This window comes from Buteo buteo, chromosome 5 (genome assembly GCF_964188355.1).
Source record: "Buteo buteo chromosome 5, bButBut1.hap1.1, whole genome shotgun sequence".
Taxonomy (NCBI): Eukaryota; Metazoa; Chordata; class Aves; order Accipitriformes; family Accipitridae; genus Buteo; species Buteo buteo.
Window position 1 is genome coordinate 24143014 of NC_134175.1, and position 23000 is coordinate 24166013.

General features: G+C 40.1%; 1 protein-coding gene across 2 annotated transcripts; it reads right to left on the reverse strand.

Annotated features, from left to right (window-relative positions):
- Nucleotides 1-12805: 12805 nt before the first annotated feature.
- On the reverse strand, nucleotides 12806-22776 carry WDR12 (WD repeat domain 12). 2 transcript variants are annotated; one of them, XM_075028172.1, is made up of 13 exons: nucleotides 22625-22776; nucleotides 22443-22537; nucleotides 21070-21161; nucleotides 20298-20404; nucleotides 19306-19421; nucleotides 18767-18921; nucleotides 17952-17997; nucleotides 17050-17135; nucleotides 16712-16852; nucleotides 16501-16606; nucleotides 15525-15657; nucleotides 14613-14685; nucleotides 12806-13270 (listed from the first exon to the last, which is right to left on the reverse strand). In XM_075028172.1, exons 1-13 carry the CDS (start codon nucleotides 22663-22665, stop codon nucleotides 13193-13195), a joined length of 1269 nt encoding a protein of 422 aa, XP_074884273.1. In that variant the 5' UTR covers nucleotides 22666-22776; the 3' UTR covers nucleotides 12806-13192. The 2 variants fall into 2 exon arrangements, with proteins under 2 accessions (XP_074884273.1, XP_074884272.1); XM_075028171.1 differs by having other exon boundaries at nucleotides 21070-21164.
- Between the last annotated feature and the right edge of the window lie 224 nt (nucleotides 22777-23000).

Consider the following 23000-nt stretch of genomic DNA (forward strand, 5'->3'; position numbering starts at 1 on the left):
ACACCTGATAGACTGCCAGGGAACATGGCAACAGGCTGCAGTGATTGCCTTAAAGCAGGTTCACCTTCTGACAGGTGCCCCTGCAGCTTCTCAAATTCAGACTTGGTAACCCTTACTTCCATCTGTATCTAAACCCATGAAAATTGGAAGATGCAACAGCAAAAGGAGATCAGTCTTTGACTCTTACTATACCGTATACTACCTGCAACAGTATCTGATTAGAGAATCTATAAATTCAAACCAACTTAGAAATCTATAGGACTGGGATATATTCTATTGTTATGAGATTTTTTTATGTGCTTATATAATAAAGTGATTGAGTCTGTCCCAGAGAAAATGACCATCTGTTGGAGAAAAGTGTAGAAATACTGAATAGTAATTATAACCTCCACTTCCCGAAAGTGAAAACATACTGAAGATACGCAGGTAATCTTGTACAGTAACCTAGCAGTAGACATGCAACTTTGATTTTCATTCGTTTTATTTTACAGAATTTTAACTCTGTGCACTTTGCACATAACTACACTGTCATCCTGGAGGAGAGTGTTTCAGGCAGAAAACAGAGTTACGTTTTCATTCACCCTTTTGTTTGCTCAGAAAAAGCACTTAACAGAGCAACTGCTGGAGAGACAGAAGATGGAGAGTCTTTCGGAAGGTAAGTATCTACATGAGTAGGAAAGTTGTTGCACAGCTCCTCTTATGGTGACTTGTTTGGGGTGATAAGCACATTCTTCTGTTTTAATAACAAATATAGGGGAAAATAGTTTTTTGTTCTCCAGGTGTGGAGGAGATTCTTTTGTTTTTGTTTTGTTTGCTGAGCCCGCTCATGAGATACAATAGATATCAGTAGCTAAAAAATGCACTAAGATGATATGTCTTTGCCTCCACTTAAATCTTGGTGAACTTGTTGGCAACCAGTACTTCACCTAGTGTAGCCAGTACTTGTATGGATGAGTGAACATTTACTTTTTGGAATTACCCATTTTGCTTGCAGTTGTCAGGATACAGCTCCTGGGATTCATCTTTGATCCACAGCGATGTTCCTCTGTATTCCATGCAGACTTGCTCCAGAGGGTATCAGATATTGTAGTTTTATGGCTGAATATTGGTAGTTCCTGCCCAAGGTGAGACAAGGGTCAATCTGAAAGTAAAGTAAGAAAAAATAGTAAAATACACAAGAGCCCAAGTGAGCAGTATGTTTTGGGGAAACATGGGACAAGTGGACTGACTGTAACTTACAGCATAGTTAAAATTAAGACTTTAGCCTTCATGTTTGTCAGCATTCACACGCAGGCTGCCCCTCGTTGACTTCTTACCATGTGGCAAGAACAATAATAAATGCTGAGCTAGAAGATGGTACATAAATTTGATTTTCTTCCATTCTGTGCCCCAAAGTGTAAAAGTACCAGAGATGCATGTTCCATAAATGCAACTCTGTATTTACGGCAATAATGGGAACCTGTTTGCATGCTCATGGCCAACAGTGCATCTGAACATTGCAAACACCCAACTTGGGCAATGCCCATTTTTTTAATTGGAACTCCCAGCATTCTGAATATAAATCGAATTAAAATGTCGTACAGTGTTAATGACTCTTACACTCCCGCCAACTCTCAGTAGACAAGTGGGTGAAGGATCTGGTTTTGATAGCAAGGTGTGTGTCTGTCTACCCAGCAGTAGCATTGAACTCCCCTTCAATCTGTTGACTGAAAATGTCCAATAATAGCTTGAGTGTGTATCAAGAGCTATTGCTTATTGTTGACTGGGCACTTCAGCAGTAAGATCCCTCCTACAGAATTGCATAGGGCTTTGCCAAGTGTTAGCATATCAAGCTGAAATTTTGGATTTGGTGTATCTCTGTGGATGGGCTTATACTAACATTTGGTCTGAGGTGGTTGTGTAGCCCAACCTGAACAGGAGAAGAATGTGTGGGAAAGAAATAGAGCAGGCACACAGCTCGAACTGTCTTGAATGATGGGGAAGAGAGGTGTGTAGAGCTCCCTTTTATCACCAGATCATCAACACCTGCTAGCTTGTACTTTACATACCTCAGAGTTTAGGAAAGTGGTTTTCTCTTTAGGTATAAAATAGCTTTTGCTTTTGACACATGTCCCTCCAAATACCTCCGCACCATATACACGCATGTTTTCTGAATTATACCTTCAGTTGAATTAACAGCAGTGCATTGAACTGAGTGAATGGGGACTATTAACTAAAGAAAAAAAAAAAGTTGAAAACCTTTGCTGGGCAGAAGAAAGGATAATCCTTCCCTTGACATCTGTCCTTCTTCCAGCTTCACTTGCATTCTGCTCTGCCTGAAACATTAATAAGAGCCCTAGCTTATTTTCTTCCTCAGATATGGCTACAAAAAGAAGTAATTGACAAATAAAATGTGTGGCAATTCCAATTTATTGACTGTTTTTATCACGAGTACTCTGGAGGTGGCAGAACAAGCACATTGTTCAAACTGATAAGATGTGTAAAAAAGACCTTTGGGTTTTGACAACATTTGCAGTTAGATGTGGTGTACATGGGGTTGGAGGAGGAATTAATTAAAAAACAAGTCACTAATGTCCATGTCAGACTTCATGTGGAACAATGGTGAAATGATGGGTGTTGGGAAGAAAACATGGCTAAGGGATCTATAGGCATGCTACAAAGGAAGATGAATGTGAATATTTTACCATATTATGAAATCTGATATTTTTTGCTGGTTTTCTACTTATATGTCTTCAATTGAACTCTGGGGCTTAAGAAGGCATTCCTAGCAATGTAACATTTCCAGGAATTTTAAAAAGGGAAATTTTTCTGTTCTTTTTCTTGAGATGTACGGAAGCTTAGAAAAAATTATATCATCTGTGATATATATTATAATAATGCCCTAAATAACAAAAAAAATGCAAAAAGTTGAAAATAAATATGAGGGAGTGTGTGTGTGTGTGTGTATGTTTTTATGTATACATTAATGAACATTTTGAAAGAATTCTGAATGTTTAATACTTTTGAAATGCTCATTATGAACAGCAGACAGCATTTTGAAAGGCTATGCAGTTGTAATTCTAAATATTAATTTCCAAACCATTTCTCATAAATGTTCTTAACATACCCGTAAAATATGGATTTTAATGTCCCAGGTTGTGGTTTTGTTTTTGGTTTTGTTTTTTTTTTTTAAGAATTGAGGGGGAACTTTTCTGTAAATTTTCCACCTTAGTAGTCCTGTTATGTTGTGCAATTTATAATGAATAGCACACCTGCAATTATGTACTACTATGCCAGCATTTAAATTTGTAGTTGGAAAGACGTAAAATCCTTTTTAATCCATAAAATAATTTTTTTTAGTGTAAGGCAGCATTAAAGTTTTCAAGGATTATAAAGTTCTTCCTTCATTACAATTATAGCTTCAGTAATAGGCTCTGCAAAGTCTAGTTAGGTTGACTGTTTAACAAAGGACTTTGTTTTCTTCTGTTTGTGAAAACGCAGCATGAATGTATTTTTTCATGAAATCTCAAACCTAATCTGTCAGTGCTCAATCTGAAGCAGTGATTGCCTCAGGAGAGTGTAAATGTTTTAATGTATCCCAATGTTAGAGACTATATAAAGAGAGAGAGAGAGAGAGAGATTATATATCTCTAATGTTACATATTCAGTATTTATTTAAATAATAAGAATGCTAAAAAGAAGGACAAAAGGAAGAAGAGCCTCAAACTAGAATAAACTTCTTACTGCATACTGTACCATAAAGTCCCTATCAGTATTTCTCAGTATTCCACTAATCAGTACTAGATATCTGTGCAGGCCACCTGAATGGAACAAAAAAAAAACCTTCAGAAAGAAATGTTGATTCATTATTTTGTGGACCAAATAAGTTAAACTATAACATTAAATTATATAAGCATATAAATAAAAATATATAAATTTAAAATTATAAAATTTAGTATATAACAGCATTCTTTTATCTCAGAGCAATCAAACTTCCCAGCAATAAAAAGAAAAGAAACTGGAAGTGAAGTTGAACAAAACTCTTTTTTAGAGGTCATTGGGGTATTTCTGTTGAGAAGGTCTTGTTTCAATACGGTGTTTCACTGGGTAGCAGTGCAATATAGGCAGAATCACATTTGAAGACTAAACTAGATTTCAACTTGACATTAGCAGGTGACACTTCTGTTTGAAACAAGACTCGAGCTTGACTACTGACAAGTGCTGAGCGCGTACTTGTAGACAATTTATGAAATATAATTAAGACAAAGGTCACACACAGAGAAAAGAGTGGTGTTTGAAGCTATTTGTGCCTTTCATCGAAAGTAATTAGGACCACAGGCACAGGGGGAGGATTAGCTTCTGGACAACGGGTGGTGACTCAAGCTGCAGGGTGCAGACGGCTGACTGCGCTCGTAGACCATGGGCGATGGTTCCTCAGAGAGCCCTGCTGCCGGCGCCGGAGAGATGCTACCAACCAGGGCTGCTGCCTGAGCATCAGCTTCCTTCCCACTTACCTCTTGCTCTTCCCGTGCTTGGTGGTTCTAAAGGTGGGGGAAAAACTAACAGCTGAGACATTTGCAGAATAAACGTAAACGACAAAAAGGTGTGTCAAAAGCAAATACTGCCTGCCGTAGTGGCCCGAGTGTCGTAATGTAGTCACTGATGTATGTGGGAAGAGAAATACAGTGGCAATGCATCAGGCACCTGGAGTGTCTGCTATATTGGGACATGTTAGTCTAAAGGTCAAAACCTGATATATTTAAAAGGAGGGAGACTTTTACCTCCTTGATCTTGATACTCCTGTGAGGAATAAAACAACAGATGCTTTGCTTGCAAAACATGGAGTGGGTGGCAAAATAAGAAGGGTAAATGGCAAGAATATACTGCTGCAGAGGGAAATAAAAAAGCTTATGTTTCTAACTTTTTACAGTAGCAGCCCTACAAACTGCTGTGTCATAAATTCTAAAAAGTAATTAGAGAAGGCCAGTAGGAAACAGTGAAAGCAATACTTGAGCCAACTAAGCAAAATTATTAGCTTCAAATGTGTCTGCCAAGATATAAGAGATACAATTCAGACATCCCAAAACTGAAAATATTTTTCAGTTGCTGCACTATACTACAGCAAGCTGAGGAAAGATTAGAAATAAAAATTTCTTTCATTAAAACAGGCTTTTCTGGTACGTAGTTTAATATTCTTGAGAATGATCTGGTCAGATAAAATTTTGTAGCTCATAATCCTCTGTTTACATCTAGCAAGCAATACTATAGATACTGCAGAGATTCAGAATGGTGCATGGTGGGATGGTGCACGGGTTGTAAACTGCTTTCCTTGCAAAAATGATGGCTTCTTTTTAACACGACACTCCAGACTTACACGTTTAAATTGCAGCCAACTAGAGGCTGTTAAAACTGAAACAGGGAAACTGTAGCCTCTTCATCTGTTCATCTTTGGTGAGTTCATGCTGGATCTGTGGCACCAGTGTCTCTGGCAGCATTTTTCATACTAAACATCTGTTGTTTTGATTCTTCTGTTTAAATAGATTGAATTAGAAGGGGAGAAAAACCATCATCTCTTCCCCCCTCACCATTCTGCTCCAAAGCTTAGTTACTATGAAGACAAATCTTATTTCCTTCCAGAAGAGGCTTCTCTGACATGCAATATTTGATTTTTTTTTAAATTGGTTCTGACTCAATTTCCAGCTACATCAAGATGCAAGAGCTGATTATTGTAAATTACATTCAGCTAGGGTGCATGTAAGCTTCTCTGCAAATCTATATTAAGTCCATTGATTTTGATAGGCTTCGCTGTCTTAACTGACATGCTCTGGAGTTACAGCACTGTAACTGAAACCAGAATCTGCTTAAATCTGTGCTGTTCAGATCTAGGAAACATTTTGTTCAGTAGTTTAACTGCAGGAGATAACTACAGGCCATAGTGCAGTTTTCTGAGAAGCAAGAGAGACTGTCCATTGAGGGTCTCTGTATGTATGCTCTTAAACCTAAAGGCAGAACCTTACTATTATTTAATTCATTATTCTTTTAAATGCTGTGGATATATTAAGAGGACCACTTGCATGTTGATGTCTTTTGTGTAACACCAAGAACTATACTTGATCCTTGCTCCAAGTATTAAAAACGTGCTGCCAGCAAATTCCAATGCGTCATCCTATGCACAAAGTCCACCAAAATAATGAACTACCAATCCAAGATCTGCTGAAAGATAAGAGCTCACATCTGAAATTGAGATGTGATCTTAACAAGCACATAAACAGATTCTGGTCCCTGGTGGAACTCAGTGAAATTCTGTCAGATTTTGGCTTTTTTTTTCTTAATTATTTTTAAGATCAAAAAAAGTTCCCAAATTTGTATGAACCTTCCAAGATTCAGGCTAAAGTTGATGCAGAACCTGAGAGGGAAAGGCTGGGAGAGAGATGGAAATTTGTGCTTTTTAAATTAGAAAACGATTTACTATATTGACATTAACGGGGGACATTAGAAGATAGATGTTTGTTGTGAATCCAAACCACATCGCAGTATGAACAACTCCTCCCGCTCATGTGCACCCATGCCACGCCTTCCAGACTTTGGTTCAAAGTACAGGTTTTCAGCAGGTGCCTCTGGGTGCCCGCATCCCCTGTTAGATCAGCAATGCGCCTTCAGGCTTGGAATCACACAGATGAGGGATTTACGTCACCTAGTAGCCTTCAATGCTGCAAATATTTTAAAAAAGGACAGTGTAGCTTATTTGTTGTTGTCATCCTCCCGATCCCCAAACAAGCCCTATACGACAGAAAGAATTGTCCATCTGACTGGCAGACTCTGTGGTAACACTTTGGTTAATGCAGTAAACTCAAAAGTGCTAAGCTATTCCACCAGATGTTAGTGTATGCAGGGGTGTGCACGCAGACGTGGTAGTGACACCTTTTAGAGAGGAGAATGATTTAAGAAAGTCCTCCTCTTTGATGCTGCATAGATTCAGAAAACAATAATGCAATTCCAACACTAGATAACATTTTGGGGACTCCTCAAACGATACAAATGACTGAGACTGCCCTGTTGAAAGAAACTAGTACTTGTTAGTGCCAGGAAAAATGATGCCATTCTCATGTATTCATATCCTACATAACAAACCATACTGACACTGCTTACGATCCTTAGGTTTATCTCTTAATTTGGCATCCAGCTCTGCATCAGATGTTACCGCATATTCATCTTCATTCTTTGGTGAGCTTGTTTCAATTTCCAATATTTCTTCTGCATTTTGTTCACCACTGGCCAGTCTTTTGACCTGTCTTGTATGCAGAAATCCGTGAGATAGCTCTGTGTGTGCATGGGTGTCTAACAAACTGGAATGTTTTTCACCAGCTGGGATAGAGAAAGAGTTAAAGGAGAGCAATTAAGTCAGTGAGCATTTCCTGAACGCTCTTCCAAGGGATCTCAACTGTCTTTCACGTGCAGTTTACAGCAGCTGTGGTCTGACTGAAGATCAGAACTTCCCTACTCTAAATTTATAGACCATAGACAATAGAAAGTGTGATGAGGGGGACGCTTTTGGATAAGCAGTCTAGATTATTGGGATATTTTGCTATAATTGGCATATCCTATTTCTCCATACAGCTTTTTCGTGAATTCTGGTTTGCATTCGGAGATGGTTTCAAACATTTAAAGAAACTTGCTTGCTAGAATTATAAGCTGAAAGTCTCAGTAGCAATCACAGAGCATTTATTTTGATGTTTGTTTAGCTTTACAGACATTTAAACTGATACTAAGATCCCCTGTTGGTCACAGGCTACTAGTTGCCCAATGGAATAAACTGCAAAGATATGGAAAGCTGAGATTTTGAAGTTTTGAATATGAATATGTAACTGATGATACAGAAATTTACACTTTTTTGGTTTGAGTTGCGTTTTCAGCATTCCATACAGTACATGTCTTGATTTGGATGGCTTGGTAGACTCATCCAGACTGAGCAGCTGTCTTTCCTAGACCAGACTCAGCCAGCTTCTCACTGGCAGCTGAAGAGCCATTCATTTCATGCAATTTACAGGACAATTCAAATTGGTTTTCATGACAATTAATTTTAACCCAAGATTTGCCCCTAATTTGAGATCTCTGCCAATGTGCTTACATCAAACAAATTTGGTGATTCTAACTCAATTGGGCTTTTTTGGCATAGGAATTGCTACATAAGCTACTATAACTTGTTGCTATCCAACTAAGTGGTCTGTGCAGCTCATTGTATCTGTGTGCTTCTCTCACCTGAGTTGGCCAAGCAGGAGTCAACTGCAGGGAAAGTTGAAGCTTATGCTGGCATTGGTGCTAAACCAGCAGAATAGCCTTTCCATTTGCTTGGATGTTGGGTGAGAAATCAAGGGTAGCTTATAGTTCTGTCTATCAGAACAGGATCTTCAGCCTTGATCTCTGAAAAGCTGTCTTCCTCGGCCATTTAACTATCATACAGAGGTGCAATGAGGATAGCATGACAGGACAACCTGCCACAATCATGCATTCTCAAAGCATGATTCAGTAAAGTTCAGTAAAACTTACAGGTAAACAATAACTAATCCTCCCAAATGTGAATACCCTTTTTAAAATGTGAATGCCTTTTTTTAAAAAAACCAAGAAAAACAAAAAACAAAACAAACAAGGAAACAAAAAGATGCAATATACAAATAATAACTTTAAATGAAGCAGGGTGCTATTCTATAACTGTGTTCACCCCTGGACTGGGGCATGTTGAGGGCCAGCTTGGCAGCCCCATTCTTACAGAGAGTAGAAATCCAAGTCAAGTGTGTCGACCTAGTTCACATTAAGTATTTAATCTGACAAAACCTTTCACCTCTCCCACAGCAGGGGAAAAGAGCAAATACTGAAATTTCAGTGAGGTCATCAAACAGACCTGCCCAAATCTGATCAACTGCTTTTTTGCCCCTTTTTTTTTTTTTTTTTTTAAAGAAACGTGTTTAGAATCATGCAATCTTGGAAATAACTTTGTAGCCTCCATTTACTCAGTGATGAGAAAAGCATTAAAAATTCTGAAATTCTTAAACTTATATCCATGTTTAAGTAACAAGTTGATAATTAGCAAGACTGAGATCAACTTAATAGTGTAAGAAAAACGTGTATTTTTCTTTTGGGGAATCTTGGCGTATGCCTATCTAGCACTTTCTGTTGCAGAAATGTCACAGAATATGCCAGAGAAAACCTCAGGAGTTTTCAATAAAAGTGTATTCCTTTTTGTATATAAGTTTTTCCTTCCAAGCTCTGTGAAGTATTTTTGTTTAAATTGTAAAAGTCACTTTAAGCATATGTAGTTAGATCTATTTCCTAATGTATGGGTGCTGAAATCTAGGGAAGTATGTTGAGTTTATACTGGAAATCTATCAGCCCATACAAAACTCATTTAAAGGTCATACAAGTTTATTTTCATTGAGGAAAAACCTCACCACCAGGCTATGGGCTGTATGTTGAAAGGAACAGGCAGAGCAGCGCTGGCTGGAGATCTGCATCCTCGCCCCAAACTCATAAAAAAACGCAGCCTAAGAAAACCCCAGTCTCCGGTCAGCCTGTCCTCTCCTCTCGCTGTGCCTCCAGAGCGTACGGTGCACTCCTCAGCAGCTCACACCCCACGAGGGTCCAGCAGCAAAGCATTTGACTGGGGAGCAGGTATCCGAGGGGAGTTTGGGGGTCTCAAAGCTGTGACTGAGGCGTGGGTTGGGGCTGCCGCCCACAGTGCTGTGGGTGGGCTGACATGCCCTTCCCTGGAGGGGTCTGCAAGCTTTATGGGAAAGGTGCTGATCTCCTGGGTGGTACGATGGAGAATGGTGTTACCCACACAGGCTGATTGAGGTTGTGTGTCGCTTTCACTGGAACACTCGCGGTTTCCTTCCCCCTGCCCTTGTTTTTTTAATTCAGTCTCCTAACTGAGAGAAGGCTGAGAAATTAAAGATTAAAAAACTAAACAAAATGACAAGAGAGAAAAACCAGCGCTCTGCCAGGGCTGGCTGTAGGAAAGCGATGGTGATCATCCGGAAGGAAAGTTGAAGGCCTCAAAGCAAGAAGAAAGCTGAAAGAACCAGCTGGGAAAAAGCAAACACACGGACAGAAAATGCAAGTGTGACACTAAACCAAGGACCAAGCAGGTGAACCGTTGTCTTTAACGCTTTTAACGTGTGTCTTAATGCGTGATGTTGTTTGAACTGTATTTAGAGGCAGCGTATGTGCACTAGTAAAGTTAACAGTTTATGCCAGGTGTCAGTGCAGAATGAAAAGATGAACTAGGAACAATTTATTGCACAGCCTCAAAACCAAAGCCACCCCCCCCCCATCCCCACTGACACAAAAAATGAGTAAAGCTTGCAGTAGTTGACTGTTGTCTTATTCCCCTTACTTGTAGTATCACTTTGATGTTTAAGGAAAACTAGCTGCTAGTACATAAAAGGTTTTTGCTGTTCTATATTGTGCTACCAGGGCACTACAAATATGCAGAAATGTTTTTTAGGGGGGAGGAAATGTTTTTGTGACTAGAATGACCATCAGCACTTTGATTCTGGAAGACTAAGTTTGTTTTTGACTCGGTTCTCTTGCAATTTTAAAATCAACTCATGCTGGCCATTCTAATTTCAATCATGATTTTAAATGAAAGAACTGTATGTTTGGAGGAAAACAAATATTCTTATTAAAATGTTTTAATTAAGATTACAGATTACCCAAAAAATTGTCAGTCAGCCAAATCTAAAAAGTATTTTTGTAGGTTCTAGGATAATTTATAGACAGTGGTAATACAGATGCATTCCAAAAATATGTTGTACTTACTTACACTGGTATCACATCATAATGTTAAATATGGTTTACTTAGTTGCTTCTTTCTGCATCTGACACAGTACTTTTCCAAATAAGAGAACCCAAAGTGAGAGGAAGGTGTAAAAACCCTCCTGCTTCTGAACTGTGGTCTACCAAAACCCACCTTTCTAGTTACACTCGGTGTATTTGCTACAGGTAACAAGTGTAGATCTAATGGATTCAGTGTTTGAAACTGAAACAATTAATGCCAGCTGGGTTTTCTTAAGTCTAAATAATATAACAATCTTTCTAAGCTAAGCTGACAGTCCAAGTGATGTGACCTTTTTAAAAAGCATTTTTTAAATCTTTCTGGGAAGGCAAGAAAACCGTATTAAGGTTACCTAGCTTGCATTCATGAGTCTTTAGACATATGCATGTAAGAGAACCCACTTATTTTATCAACTGCTTAATTGGCTGGAGGTGCTGCACAGCTATCTGACTGTGAAATACTACAGTAATTCTAAAAGCTATGCTCAAGCATAACTTATATCTGAAGGAAAAACTGAAAAGAGTAATAAAATGGGTGTTTCGTATAATGCACAGAATAGCTCAAGACTTTAATTGTCACTGGGAGTCTCGAAGACAAGTGAAGCAAACTAGTTTCCAAACTTCCTTCACTGTCTTGCTTTACACTAAAAACCTCTCCCAACTTTACTTGGTTAAGACCTTCAAAAGTCAGACATACTCGATTAAGGATTACCTAAAGGGGATATTACTCTCTTCTGTTTTCATACTAAAAAATTATTAGAGATTTTTTTAAACTTTTATGACTATTAGGCCAATGATTGCTACAGTAGACTGGCATATCCACAAATGTGCATGTGAAATTATAGAGCTCTGTAATAGTGGTGAGGAAGGAATGCTGCATGTTCCAGCACATACTAAATTCCTGCTCAAAAAATGCTTTGTATTTTCAGTAGGTTTACAAAACAAAATACTTATTCACACCATATTTGTAAGTTCCAGTTTGTGGAGTAAATAGAAGGCAATGTTTTAAAGGAAGAAAGTTTAAATAAGAAAAAAAAATATAATTAGTTGCTATATTAAGGTATGAATAGTGTATATTGCTTTAGAAAGGATGAAGCACATACTAAGAACACGCACATGGATAATAAGATGATGGCAAAACAACTAATTCCTTGTAAGCAGAATTTGTAAATGAAGGTTAGTTTATAAGTTGCAGTACATTACTTACAGAGCCAAGGGATCAGAGATCCTTCCCCTGTGTACCCTTGCTGTTTTCTCTATGGTTTTGCTGCTTAGGTATTTCCTAAATGGCTTACTCAGAACTTGTCCATATTGTAAACCGGGACATCCAGGTTTACAATATGGATACTCTTCATAAAGAGTTTTCACCCTTCAAAGAAAAATTATTAACCTTGTAACTTAAGCATTTGACTTGGTTGTGCTGTACAGGTCTTAGATTTATTGAAAGCTAAGACATTAGTGGGGATATTCAAGTTTGGTTTCTACTGCAGTAATAGCTTTTCTATTTAAATGCTGAATTAAAAGCAAGACCACCAGCAGAGAAAATGAGCATGTCTGAATAGTACTTATCCTCTATCAACCTAAAAGCTATGGCAACTTTTTGTATCCATTCCTTCTAGAAACAAATTAATTTTTCTTCTGCCTTCTCTGTGATCCTCCACTTGTTTCTATACCTCTGCTGCTTTTTAGGAGTAAGATATCACATCAGTTGTACTGCAACATAACGTGTACTGTGGCACAACGCAGGCACATTATATGAAGTAATTTACAGCCCTAACTTATGAGCAACAAAAAAAATTGAGTATTTCATCTGTCAGTAGATCTGTCATGTTCCTTTATATCATACCACTTGCACTGCAAACATACTACATCTTCATCCTAGAAAGAAGCCTGGCTTCATCCATTAAGGACCTAATTGTAAGAACTGCCAAGAGGCATACTGAAAGGAGAGCTGAAGTCTGATTTTTATCTGCAGTAAGGCACTAAACCAATGAACTGAAGCATAAAAGCTTTATTTTTTTTTTCAAGGGAAAGCAGGGAAACTCAAAAAATAATTTAGTCCAGTGAGTAATTTTTCTGTATGTATTAAGAACAGTTACTCCTTATTAAAGGGCTACACAAATAGTCATTTAAAAGATGTTAATTCAAAGCCATCAAAAAGGAGGAAACACCCTTTGCTTTGTTTCACAGTAAACACGTTTGTAACTGCTTGTTGCCATATTTCTTTGACAAATATGGATACAGGTTACCAACACAAAAACCAGGAACAGCTCTCTGAGCAACAAAAAACTCTCTTCAGATGTTGGTTCTGTAGGGATGCTAACAGAGAGCCACTGCTGCAAAAATATTAAAAAAAAAAAAAAATTCTTCTGGCTGTTGACCTTCATGCTCCAACATCAGAGGCTGTAGCTGGGTATCTGTAGCAATACAGTTTGTTGTCTGCACCTCCACTCAATAGCAACTGATGAGAGGAAAAGAAAACTTTGATTAATACCAGAACTAAGCAAAACCTACAAAAAAGTTGAGGACTCCAATTTCTTCTCCCCTTTGAATACATAAAAAGTAGTAACAAATAATGAACTGTTAATGCATGACTAAAACCCAGAATCAAAGTGCAGAAACAATGTTGTCCCTTACCTTCCTCCTAAAGTTAGAAGCTAAGTTCTTGCAGGAAAATTGCTAAAGCTTTTCTTGCCTTTTACTGAGAACAGGAGCCACACTGAGAATCTTGACATTAACAATTCTTCCCATTTTACTCGTGTGTACCACTACAGTAGCAGAACAGCTTGCTTTAGAGGATTATATAGCTTCCCCCCTTCCACCTGTACTACCATGCCCCAGCTGTCAGTTCATGCTGCTGCTTTAATCTCCATGGCAGCAAACAGTACCTTGGAACATATATTTCCTCAGCAAGGTGTAGTGCTGTTCTCATGTCTCTCCTTGTTTGGAATATCAGTGTAACACCTACTTAATGCTACCGAGCTTACACGCTGTCCTGGTTTTGGCTGGGATAGAGTTAATTTTCTTTTTAGTAGCTGGTATAGTGTTATGTTTTGGATTTAATATGAGAAGAATGTTGATAACACACTGATATTTTCAGTTGTTGCTAAGTAGTGCTTAGACTAAGTCAGGGATTTTTCAGCTTCTCATGCCCAGCCAGCAAGAAGGTTGGAGGGGCACAAGAAGTTGGGAGGGGACACAGCCAGGGCAGCTGACCCAAACTGGCCAAAGGAATATGCCACACCATATGATGTCATGCCTAGTATATAAACTCAGGGGAGTTGGCCTGCAGGAGAATCGCTGCTCAGGAACTAACTGGGCATCGGTCAGCAAGTGGTGAGCAATTGCACTATGCATCACTTGTTTTGTATATTACAATCCTTTTATTATTATTGTAATTTTATTATTATTATCATTAGTAGTTTCTTCCTTTCTGTTCTGTGAAACTGTTCTTATCTCAACCAATGAGTTTTGCCTTTTTCCTTCTGATTCTGTCCCCCATCCCACTGGGCGGGGGGTGGGGGGTGGGGAGAGACTCAGCAGCGGCGTGGTGCTTAGTTGCTGGCTAGGGTTAAACCACGACAAACTCCCATCCTACTCCTTTGCACAGCAGCATGGGAAGTGCTGCAGCGTGTATGACAACACCACCCAGTTATCAACCCAGTATCAACCACAGCACAACTAAAACTTCCTGTTCTCTTCTGTCTTTAAGCATAAAAGAAAAAAATAGTCCATGACTGCTTTTAGCCCTCTTCCTAACAACCATGCATATAAATTGAGTAACTTGCTCTTCAGACTCTTACCCCTGCTTCTGTCCAGTCCACACACAAAACCTTGTCTTCGTGAGCAGCCAAGTCATACAGAGGAGCTTTGCAACTGGTAAAACACAGGTATTTACAGTCACATGTTTGAAGTTATATGAGCAATCACAGAAAACAAAATTGGTCCCTGGAAGAAATACTATCACAATGCTAAACAGATGTGGTCTAGCAGTTATAAACACTTTCAGAGAGTTATCTATACTCTCTACCATCTGTGATGTTCTCTCTGCTTTCTCCAGAGCTGATGACATCAGTGTTAACCTCTCCTACATCCCCAAAGAGAAAAGTAGCAACATTCTTCACTCGCTTGCAAACTACGTTGACTCTGAAATTTAATCAATCTACTTGTAAGGAATATTTTATTATATAGCTTCCTTATTCCACATGTGGATGCTGCTCAACTGTGGGTGTTTTCCAGAAAAGCCATTTATGCCTTCTGAGTGCAAACCGTTTAATTGCTTGGAAACTTGTAATGGAAGGTCTGAAAAGAGTATCAAGTGAAACTTCACAGTTAGGCTCATTCCTTAGTAAAATAAGGTATCTTGTTCTGTAAAATAGAGGAATGGTTAGCAGAGCTTCTGCTGTTCCTAATCCCAGTAGCAATGTTATAGTTGCTGCCTTCTCCATGTCAATCAATGTTGCTGTTAATGCCAGGTAAGTCCTGTGTTGGAACATGATACAGCTCACTCAGATGTTAAGCCACAGGTCCTCTGGTAGACTACAAGTATTCTTCTCCCTTTTGTTAAATGCTTGACTCCTAAAACCTAGAGGATTTTCACAAATTCCACAGGAATTTTCAATTAATGTCTCGGACTGCTTTTGCTATTTCATTAGGTTAACTGACCCTGTAAGGTTACATGCCTTTGAACAGCAAAGAATGCGTGTTTATTTTACCTCCTTGTATCCCAGAGCTTCACAATGTTGTCCAGAGAACCAGAGATCAGCTGATGCTCATGGGTAGGTGACCACTTCACAGACGTCACCCAGCCTGTGTGAGATGTCAGAGACAGGAGAACCAAGGAGCCATCTGAACAGAAAAAGAGGGAAAAAAAAAAGACATCAGTAGATGCCAACTGAAACCAGCACTTAAGATCCATACAAAACTCAGTGAGAAAAGCAGTCAGCAACTTATTTGCGTTCAAGGTAAGTGTTTCTTCCACCAGTAATTCTAACATCAAAAATCGAAGTGAACTTTAAAGAAAGCAAACAAATATAGAAGCCACACAAGTTTGAGGGGAAGGACCCCAAACAAAACTCGGAATGTATTTTCTTGTCACTAAACTCTCTTCAAAGACTTTTGAAAAAAGCAAACAAAAAGCCGCTTCTATTATTAACATATAAGAAAAGAATACTGTTAAATTCTGGATTAGATTTATAGAAGCTAAACAAGTAAACATGCCTATGAAATAAATCTGTTAGGTTCAGTCATAAGTTATCCGCGGTCCTGTCAGACATGGCACCCCTATATCATAACAAAGTGATGACATTTCACTTTAATGATAGTCCAGCCAACTTAGGAAACCAACTTAGGAACTTAGCCAACCTTGCAAAAACAAAAAAAAAGTTCAGGCCTGTGACTGCACAGTTGAACAGTCATTAGTAAGTTTGAAACAAATAAACAAAAAAAACCAACCAAACCCAAAACATAGAAAACCTAAGTGGAGTTAGTTTTCTGAATTATTAGGTGAGAAATCAAAAAAAGTCTTGCACCAGATTACAGAAAATAGACATAATCTTTGTATTTAATAAAAGCCCCTAAATGGCTTGTTTCAAGCAGAGGGACCAGAAAACAGTCTGTGAGACATCTCCCAACAGGGTGAAGTTCCGATTTTGAAAAAACTACTTTGAGAACATGCATGTTTTAGCTCACCTTTGCTGCGAGGATCCCATAGTCTAATATGTCTGTCAGTGCTCCCGGATGCGAGGCGTCGACACAGTGGTGAGTAAGAGACAGAATTAAACACTTTGTTTCCTGTCTGTCAGAAAAGAAAATAGTAACTTTAAGAGAGGAGCTACTATTTTGCACAACTTTTTTCATTGAGCTGGACTTCAGCTGAACCTACAAAGTATAATGATCTCACCAAAGTTGATTTGAGATCTCCAGTCTCAGCATCCCAGAGTTTAATGGTGTGGTCCCATGACGCACTGCAAATTTCTTCAGTGTCTGACCACAGCACAGAGGACACCGCTTCTGTGTGGCCAGAGAGGGTTGCCAGAGGAGTCTAGAATTTAAAGGTGAGAGGAGATTAGACTGAATATTGTCAAAAAATCTGTTCTTTCAACAAATAAAAATACATGTCTGATCAGCCTGAGACACATCACCATAAGTTTTCATATAGTCGCTTTTAACAAAGAGAAATTATTTTGTGTGGCCACACTTCTGAAATAAAATCCTGGACAAACCCGGAGCTCATCTTACCCTTGTTAGTCCCAACTGTTCAGTTTTCTGTTTCTTCCGTGGTCTGTTAGCTGCTTCTTCCATTTCATCCTCTTCATCTGTAGGTACTGTGACAGCAGACAGTCAGACTTGATCTAGAGGTTTTTGAATTGCATTTCCATAGAATGAAGCAAAACCTAGTATTTACAGTACCTAATCTGTCTATGATGCATGAGTATTTTAACCTTACACCTCTGATAAGATCAGTATTATCTCCATTTTGAGCAAGAGGAAAATGAATACAAATTAAGTGATATTCTCCAGGTCATGCAGTTTTAAAATGAAGTCCCAATGAGGTTTTTAAGACCATCCTTACTCATGGAAAATTTAAACAGTAATTCAGGTGTGTGATAAACACAATCTTTCTTTTAGATACAATACCTACATATATACTCCCAAACTGAAAGAATGTGACTTGGAACAGTGAAAGAAAGCATTCAGATCAAATGGGATTAGTCTACATTTCTAGAAAAGACCTGGTCATCTTATTATACTCCATATTATGGTGTCAGTAACAGAACAGGAAAATAACCCACAAATTTTTGATTTGTAAGAAGTCTATACTCAAACCTGCACATTTATATAAATCCATTAAAAAGTAAATGAAAGAGATGAAGTACTGTTTTCTGAATAAAATAAACATCAGCACGCAGTTGATAACCTTATCTGAAATTGTCTTACCAACCAAAAGAATAACTTAATATAGTAATGTACAGCCTTACAAAGCTTACAAAAAAAAAAAAAAAAAAATTCTAGCTTGCTTTTAATATTACAGACTCAAATTTTCTTAAAGAAAGAAGTATTCAGATACCCATCTTTCAGGTTATTCTAAGTACAGGGGTTTTTTTAAGAAAGCCAAGAATCCCAACTTAGGCTTATCCTACCTGCAGACCAGATCTTTAACATCTTATCCCAGGATCCACTGCAGAACTGTATGAACAGAAACATTTTGTTAAAAGTTCATCCAGGCAGACCTTGTAAGCCATACTAAATACATTACCTGCTTGACAAATCAACCAACTGGTTACAACACAGGAAGAAATGTGCTGGGCTGCTCAAAAAAAAAAAAAGTTTGGTATAGATCAAATTATTCTTTTTCCTTCCTTTGCAGGAAAGATACCTACAAAATATCTCTTTATTTCCTTCAGCACCAAAAGGTTTTATTTTAAAATGTCTGATATTGAGTCAAGCTGGGAGCAATGACTCCACCTTTGGTGTGAATGCTCTTAACTGTTGAATTCCTGGATAAAGGGAAAGAACATCTTCTACCACCTGCGTTTTCTCAGTATCACTCTGGAAGTTTTTTCCACACCAAAAATACTGTGAAAATTTAGGTCAAATTTGAAAATAGTTCATTATAACACAAAATTCATATGCATTAAAGGTAACATTTACTTAAACATTCAACTTCACTCACAGAAGTCAAAAGCAGCAGTATAATGGCTTGTGCTATCTAATGTCACCTCCAGCTTTTTGTGATACTAGAGGTTAAGTGCATCACTTTGTAAAGATAGCCTAGTGTTGATATAGCACTCCTAATACCTCAATAACCACCATTTATAACAAGACTGGAAACTTATCAGTGTGTCAGTCATAATAGCATGGTGACTAGTACCTACGCAGGGACAAAAAGATGATTTTTGAGATACAGGCTGCTAACATCGCAAAAGACAAAGGTTTCTTTCCAGGAGTCACTCACTTTAGTTCTTGTGCAATCAACAGCTATGGAGTCTACACTGCCAGCGTGTCCCCTGCAACAGTGAAGGGCTTTCACTTTGTTCTTCTCCACATTCCACTCCCATAGCAGGACAGTTTGGTCCATAGAAGCACTGAGTAACAGGCACGATAAACTATCTGAGGAAGAAAAAAAGTCATGCTCGCACCAAACGCAGCTTTCCAAAGTCTTTACATATACTTATTCTCGTCAAAGAAGAAATAGCAGATAGATAGAAACTCGTATCTATCTCAGTTTAAATCATGTTACCCTGCAAGTACAATTAATATAAGTATACATATCAATATTTGCTAACGAAGCCTGCAAGGTGGATAGACAACGTACATGTTTTAACTATACTCATTACTGTTAAAGGACTATTTTACTCGCACCCGTGACTTCATTTCTAACACCACTGACAAGACATCGAAATAATTGTATTGTTTAAATAATAGATAGAGGAGTACTGCCATTTTTCCCCCAATACATCAAACTGTTACTACTGCCCTAATATATATACTGACCTTGCTTCACCCATGCCACATCCTTCACTACTTCTGTATGCCCAGCTATTGTCATGATGGATTTCCCCTCCAAAGACCAGATTCGAGCGGTCTGATCATAGCAGCCAGTTAATATCCTAGAGGGTATAGAATTTGAAACATTACTGTCTTTAAAAACCAACAATGTTTTTATGAAAAAAAGCCTCAGCCAGAAACTTGGAAAAATATTAGCATAGTAACTGGTTAGCTGAAATGTATTCAAAATATAGCTACTTCATGTGGTTTAAAAAAAAAAAAAAAAAAAGGTTGCAAAAGTAAAAAAATCTTTTTGTTACAGAGCAAAGTTCCATTAAAACCTACAACTGCAATGCTAGTACAGGCCAAAAAGAAAAGCAATGGGAATACTGCATATTCTGGTATGTGAGACTTAAGATTGCTTATGTCATTAAAAAGAAAAAGATAATTTGTTGTTCATAGTACATTACTAAAGTATAGGAACATTGCCTAGTTGATTGGAAAGTGTATGTAAAAATACAGCAAAAAAGAACAATTATGGTTGGCTGGGTTTTTTTTAAAGAAAAGCTCTGCATAAAGGTACACTATTATATTTGTTGCTAATGAATGTCACGCTTGAAGTCAAGGGTTTAAGCTAAAGAGAGATAAGGAAATCTTGCTGTCCTTTAAGAGAAAGGATAGTAAACAGCATTTGTATTATCCATTTTTATTAACAGTATCTCATGCTCAGTAACTCTAGCTGTTTTCTACCTGTGTTAAAGTCACTGTCAGCATAGAATAGAGGTGTTAAAACTGAACTGCTTACAAAAGCAAGTAGCTGACTGACTTGGCAGCTTAAAAAACCAAACAAACCACCACCAAAACCAGAGCAAAGGGGTGGGGGGGGGAACCCAACAGATTATTAAAGAGACAGAATACCACTCCATCTGACACCATGGAGTCCTCTGCACACAAGAGGAATAACCAAGAGAAAACTGAGAATCGGCTTAGCGCGGTACCATTCTTCAGTGGCTTGAACAGAACTGATCCAGTCATCATGGAAGATGCATTCCTCTGGCTGAGGGGCCATATATTTCTCCACATACTCTATTTCCACCACTTCTTCCTGAGCTCACAGACAAAATACTTATTTAGTGTGATTTTTTAAATTTTTTAAATCAATAACAGTAATATTTAACTGTAGTGGGGTGCAAATATACAAGTTTATTGGGCAAAGATCTTGGTACCCAAGTCCTTTGCCACATGAATGAAATTAAAGTCTTTAGAAAAAAGTGTCTGAATTACACTGCTTTCCATATTTTTATCAAATTACTATCAATAGCAAGCTGGAAGTAAAAGCAAGCAATTCCACTCTTCTCAGGTTCTTCTGTATTTACCCATACAACACTGGTGTCTAAAATATTTCACAGCATTTTCTAGAGGTAATACTAACCTCCTCCATTATCCCCCAATGTAACTAATAGAGTAGGAGACAAAAATATATTAATGATTAACTGAGTAAGACAAGAATTTCCCCTCTGATCTCTACACAGACAACAGATGGAATAACGATGTTCCTTGCACTGCTCAGTCCCACGCTCTCTAATCACTTCACAGTTCAGAATGGATTTAAAAATACAGGGAATCCTCCTGGGAAAGTCAGAAAAGAAATAAAACTGAGCAAGGAAATCTACCTAGTCAGGACAACAGTGTAATACCTAAATCAGATTGAAGTAAACTGACTAAGTCTGTTCTACTGTCCAAGATGGGGAGAAATTGAGTATGACTTACTGTGGAGATATTTTCCATTTCCATGTGCGTGACCAGTGGCATACGCAAGAACTGGCCATTGATAAGGAAGTCAAATTCCACATACTTGTGATCTGCTGAAACAAATTGGGAAGAATCCATGTTCAGGTGTCACTATTTATTTGATACCATCAAGAACAGCATCATTCCGTGGTTCAGGAGAATGAAGCCAACAAGAGGTTGAAAAAACCAAACAACAAAACCTCCAACAAAACAGTTGGTTTCTTCTCCCAGTTGTAAGTGGGGAGCCCATGAATTCCACAGGATTATGTGAGTTAAGAGAAAGGAAAATTTGCTGTTGGGGTTCAAAGAGTTAAGTTTGCCTCTTATTGTTAACACATTATTTTCTAAACCCTTTTCTTTGTAGCTACATCTAATCAAACCCCAGTGGTGCTTCATCACTGTTCTGCATGGAGCTTGCCACTGCTAGCCCACATCTTTATCATCACTAGCTACAGCCCTGTATTTGAGGCAGCAAATCCTAAGACTTTTTAGTTCCTATTTCTCCCTCTGTAATGGCATAGTTGACAAAGGCCCTGCATTTTGACACGAGCGTTGCATTGTGCACTGGTTTTCTCTTCAAGTTTGTTTGCAATTTTACGGGTTAAAAGCAACTTGCAGAAGTCTCAGCAGGTTAAGATACAATTAGTCTAGTTTCTTACAGAAAAGGGGATTTTTCAACAACGTTGCACAAGCGTCTTTCCCCTGAAAATCTTTCAAGTCAGGCCCATTTCGGCCAGCGCTGACAGAATGGTTGAGCTCTTCTCAAAGGCTTTCATAAACCCCAAACCTTTGGTTTCATTAGTTCTTTTGCCAGGTTTTGGGGAACACTTCCATTCCCGCCTGCTGGGGCGGCTGGGTCCGTGGCGCAGGGCACACGCTAATCCAGCCCTGGGAGCGTTTCCCCCGGGACTGCTCCCCAGCACCGACGCCCGCCGAGTTTCAGATCGGGTCCCAAGAGCGAGGCAGAGCCAGAGCCAGAGCCAGAGCAAAGCAGCAGGGCAGGACCGGCTCAGGCTGAAGCCTGACCTCGCCGCGGGGCCTGCGGGGACCGGGGTGCTGCTGCCGACTCCGACGGCGCGTTTCTTCGGCCGGGCCGGGCGCTGTGAGGGGCCCGGTTCCCCCGAAGGACGGGCCCGGCGCGCACGGCAGCGGCGCGGCTTGCGGCGGAGCCCCAGCCTCCGCCCTCGCCGGGGCCTGCGCTCGGGAACGCGGGGATGGAGCGGAGGGAGCTCGTCGCCGCCGGGCAGAGCGCCTCCGGGGGAAAGGCGAACCCGCGAGGCCGGCGCCCGCCCGGGGCTGCGCCGAGCTCCCGCTCGGGACCAGCGGCCGCCCGCCCCCGCCCCGGCACCTACCGTGGCCGGCCGCCAGCAGCTTGTTGATGAGGTGGCTGAGGTCGGTGGTCTCGGAGGCCGCGGGCACCGAGAAGGGCACATCCTCCACGGCGTACCTGCGAGCACACGGCGCCGTTACCGCCTCTGCGTTGCCCCCCCCCCCAGTCAAACCCACCACCCGCGCCGGGCGGGCGCACCCTCACCTGCGGTTGTCGGTGCGGAACCGCGCCGTGAGCTGCGCCATGCTGCCGCCGCTGACCACGTGCCGCGATTAGCCGCGCCCGCCCGCGGGGCACCGCCTCCCCGCCCGCCCGTCGACCGGCTGGCCGGCCGGCCGGCCGCGCTCCGGCCCCCGCCGCAGCCCCCTTTGCCCGGCCCGGCCCGGCCCGGCCCGCGCCGCCCGCTCCCGCCGCCGAGCCCCCTGCGCCTGGCGGCCGGTCGCCGCGGAGACCACAACGCCCGGCATGCCGCGCGCGCCCCGGCCCGCCAGCGGCGGCTCCCGCGGGGCTCCGCGCCGCCGCCTTCCCGGCGCCCTCCGCGCGCGCCCCCTCCCTCCCTCCCTCCCTCCCTCCTTGCCCC